Source organism: Salvia miltiorrhiza, chromosome 7 (assembly GCF_028751815.1).
Source record: "Salvia miltiorrhiza cultivar Shanhuang (shh) chromosome 7, IMPLAD_Smil_shh, whole genome shotgun sequence".
NCBI lineage: Eukaryota > Viridiplantae > Streptophyta > Magnoliopsida > Lamiales > Lamiaceae > Salvia > Salvia miltiorrhiza.
This window is the reverse complement of record NC_080393.1, coordinates 10160362-10163129: the sequence shown is the minus strand read 5'-3', so window position 1 is coordinate 10163129 and position 2768 is coordinate 10160362. Positions and strand designations below refer to the sequence as shown.

At 41.3% G+C, this 2768-nt stretch overlaps 1 protein-coding gene across 1 annotated transcript; it reads left to right on the top strand.

Annotated features, from left to right (window-relative positions):
- Window positions 1-527: 527 nt before the first annotated feature.
- On the top strand, window positions 528-2244 carry LOC130992486 (GATA transcription factor 9-like). Its single transcript, XM_057917136.1, has 2 exons — window positions 528-993; window positions 1424-2244. The coding sequence occupies exons 1-2, from the start codon at window positions 685-687 to the stop codon at window positions 2060-2062; spliced, it is 948 nt and encodes a 315-aa protein (XP_057773119.1). The 5' UTR covers window positions 528-684; the 3' UTR covers window positions 2063-2244.
- The last annotated feature ends 524 nt before the right edge of the window (window positions 2245-2768 follow it).

The window sequence follows — 2768 nt, the reverse complement described above, 5'->3', positions numbered from 1 at the left end:
CATTCAGAGCGAAGTCAGTGGAAGTTAGTGGCTTTTCATGTGAAGCAATGTGCTTTATAATTACTCCCTCAACAATATTTATTTATTACTATATGTTCTTTTTCAAGGGCAGAATAAGCTGGTAAATAATAGGAGTATTTAATTTAATCTGTTATTTTTAATGTTTACCTTGTTTTTTTACTCTTATTGGTATGAATTCGAAGCAATTTAAAGTTTAGTATTTATCCTTTTTCGCTGATATGATACATGTGGTAGTGAAACTAGTTATTCTTTGCTTAGATAGGTAGCTAAAGTTGGAAGGATTAAATAAAAAAAACAAAGAGGAAAAAGAATGATGAAAATGAAAAATCTAAATATGTGAAATTACCAAAAAGGAAAGGAAACAGAAGCAGCTGACTTTACAGAAGTAGTAAGTGAAGTGACAAATAATGCATTCACCAAATAATAGTAATTCTTTTTATTCGGGACACAAATAATATGAATTTAATTTAAAATTAGACCTCTGTATTTGCATGTATTTCCGATTGTGCCCACACTTTCACTAATAAAAAACCCACCACTTCTCACCTTCACTTTCAACACAGACACTGTTTTGAAAGTTAAATTCTCTCTCACTCTCTCTCTCTACCGTTACTCCGCTTTTCCCACAGAGAAACTGTGAAAAAATTAATTTGTAATTTAGCTATGGAGTATTTTGCCGCTGATTATGCTGAATTCTCGTCGGTGGACAATGGCAATTTGAACGGCAACAACAATAATAATGGCGCCCATTTTACGGTGGATGATTTGCTGGATTTTTCCAAGGAGGATGAGACAATGACCGACGTGTTTTTCGAGAGCTTGCCGGGGAATTCAGGTGATTCCTCCACTGTTACGGCGGTTGACAGCTGTAATTCCTCGGTTTCCGGCGGAGGAGACGGCCAGTTCAACGGTAATATTAGCTGCCGCAGCTATAATGAGCCGCAGTTCTCCGGCAACGAACTCTGCGTTCCGGTAATTTTCTCCTTTTTCTATTTTTCAATATGAATTTAGTACTTTTTCTGTGTTAATTATTTGTAACCTTTTCTTTTTTGCTTTATTTCTGCATGGAATTCCTTGAAACGTGTGCGCCAGTATTGTGTGCATTTCCTTTTTCTTTTCTTTTAAATTTAAACTCGCCGACAGTCAGGCTTCCTCTTTTCATTGGAGAAGAGTGAATTTTCCTTAACAAAATTTACCGCGTTTTTTCTTTTAGTGATTGTGCCATTGTTAATTAATCGTGGTGAATTTCGAAATTTCTATTTGTGTTTTTCCGGAAATGAATTAGGGCTAATATTACTGCTTTTGGAAACTTTGAAATTGTTAGAGTTGAAATTCCGAAAATTACATAAACAACACGTCAAATTTTCCCTAATTAACTATTTTTATCTCTCGCAACAAACAGTATGATGATTTAGCGGAGCTGGAATGGCTATCGAATTTCGTGGAGGAATCATTCTCAACCGACGACCTCCGCTTCATCCCCACCACCAACGCCGCCGCCTCCGCCGCAGCCAAAACCGTCTCAGCCGACACCTCCTCCTCCGTCATCACCGCCCACTCCCCGCCGTCGTCGGTCTTCCCCAGCGACGTCTCAGTCCCCGGGAAAGCCCGCAGCAAGCGCTCCCGCGCGCCGCCGTGCGACTGGTCCTCCCGCCTCCTCCTGGTGGCCGCCCCATCGCCTGCGCCGAAAATGGCGGCGTCGAGCAAGCGGGAGGCTGGTGAGGCCCCGGGGCGGAAATGCCTGCACTGCGCGTCGGAGAAGACCCCGCAGTGGAGAACGGGCCCATTGGGCCCGAAGACTCTGTGCAACGCGTGTGGGGTCCGGTACAAGTCGGGGCGGCTGGTGCCGGAGTACCGGCCGGCCGCCAGCCCGACGTTCATATCGGCGAGGCACTCGAATTCCCACCGGAAAGTGCTGGAGCTCCGGCGGCAGAAGGATGTGCAGAGGCAGCAGATAATGAGCCACGCCTCGGTTTTCAACGGCTGTGATGAGTTCCTTATTCATCACCGGAACGGCCCCGATATGAGGCACATGATCTAGTACGGACCACTGGTCCCCACCTCGCTAATTCTTAGTCTTAACCCAAAATTTTTCTAATTTCACTATGTCTCCTTTTTGTTTAGATATTTGAAATTTTTAAATAGATGGTCCGAATTCAATTGTAGAACTTGTAATGCATCCTGAATTTTGGTTTCATACTTAATTAATTACCTTTTTCTTAATTTTCTCCGCTAGCTAGATTATACAAAATATTAGATTTTGCTTGTTGAGAAAGTAAAGAGGGTGAATATTTTTGGAAGGGTAAGACAAAGTGTGGATGAAGAAATATCAGCTGGAAAGTAGGTTGCAATCATGGGAATGGGTGCAGAGCTTTTCTGGGGGCCATTGAGGGTCTATTTCTTGAAAGTTTGGGAATTTGCACATGGATGCTCTCTTCATCTCAACCAAATATGTTATCCCACTTTCACTTCTCAATTTCAACCAACATTTTCATCATAAATGCTGCCAATTGTTTCCACCACTCAAATCCCATCAAACAAAAACAAAACAAAAACAAAAGAAAAATCAAATTATTTACTAACTAATTCGTTTAGTTTAAGCTCGTATAATTTTCTCTACCAAACAAACGCCTCCGACCCTCGCCACAAATCTATATACCAATTCACTACATTTGAAGAAATAAAAACTTTATTTTATATTTGCTGTACCTTTCAACTAGAATTTATTATGTATCACAGAAAAAATT

Coding starts and splice junctions, on each gene's coding strand:
- LOC130992486 (XM_057917136.1), top strand. CDS start 685: ATGGAGTATTTTGCCGCTGATTATGCTGAATTCTCGTCGGTGGACAAT. Junction 994..1,423: donor GCAACGAACTCTGCGTTCCG/GTAATTTTCTCC, acceptor CGCAACAAACAG/TATGATGATTTAGCGGAGCT.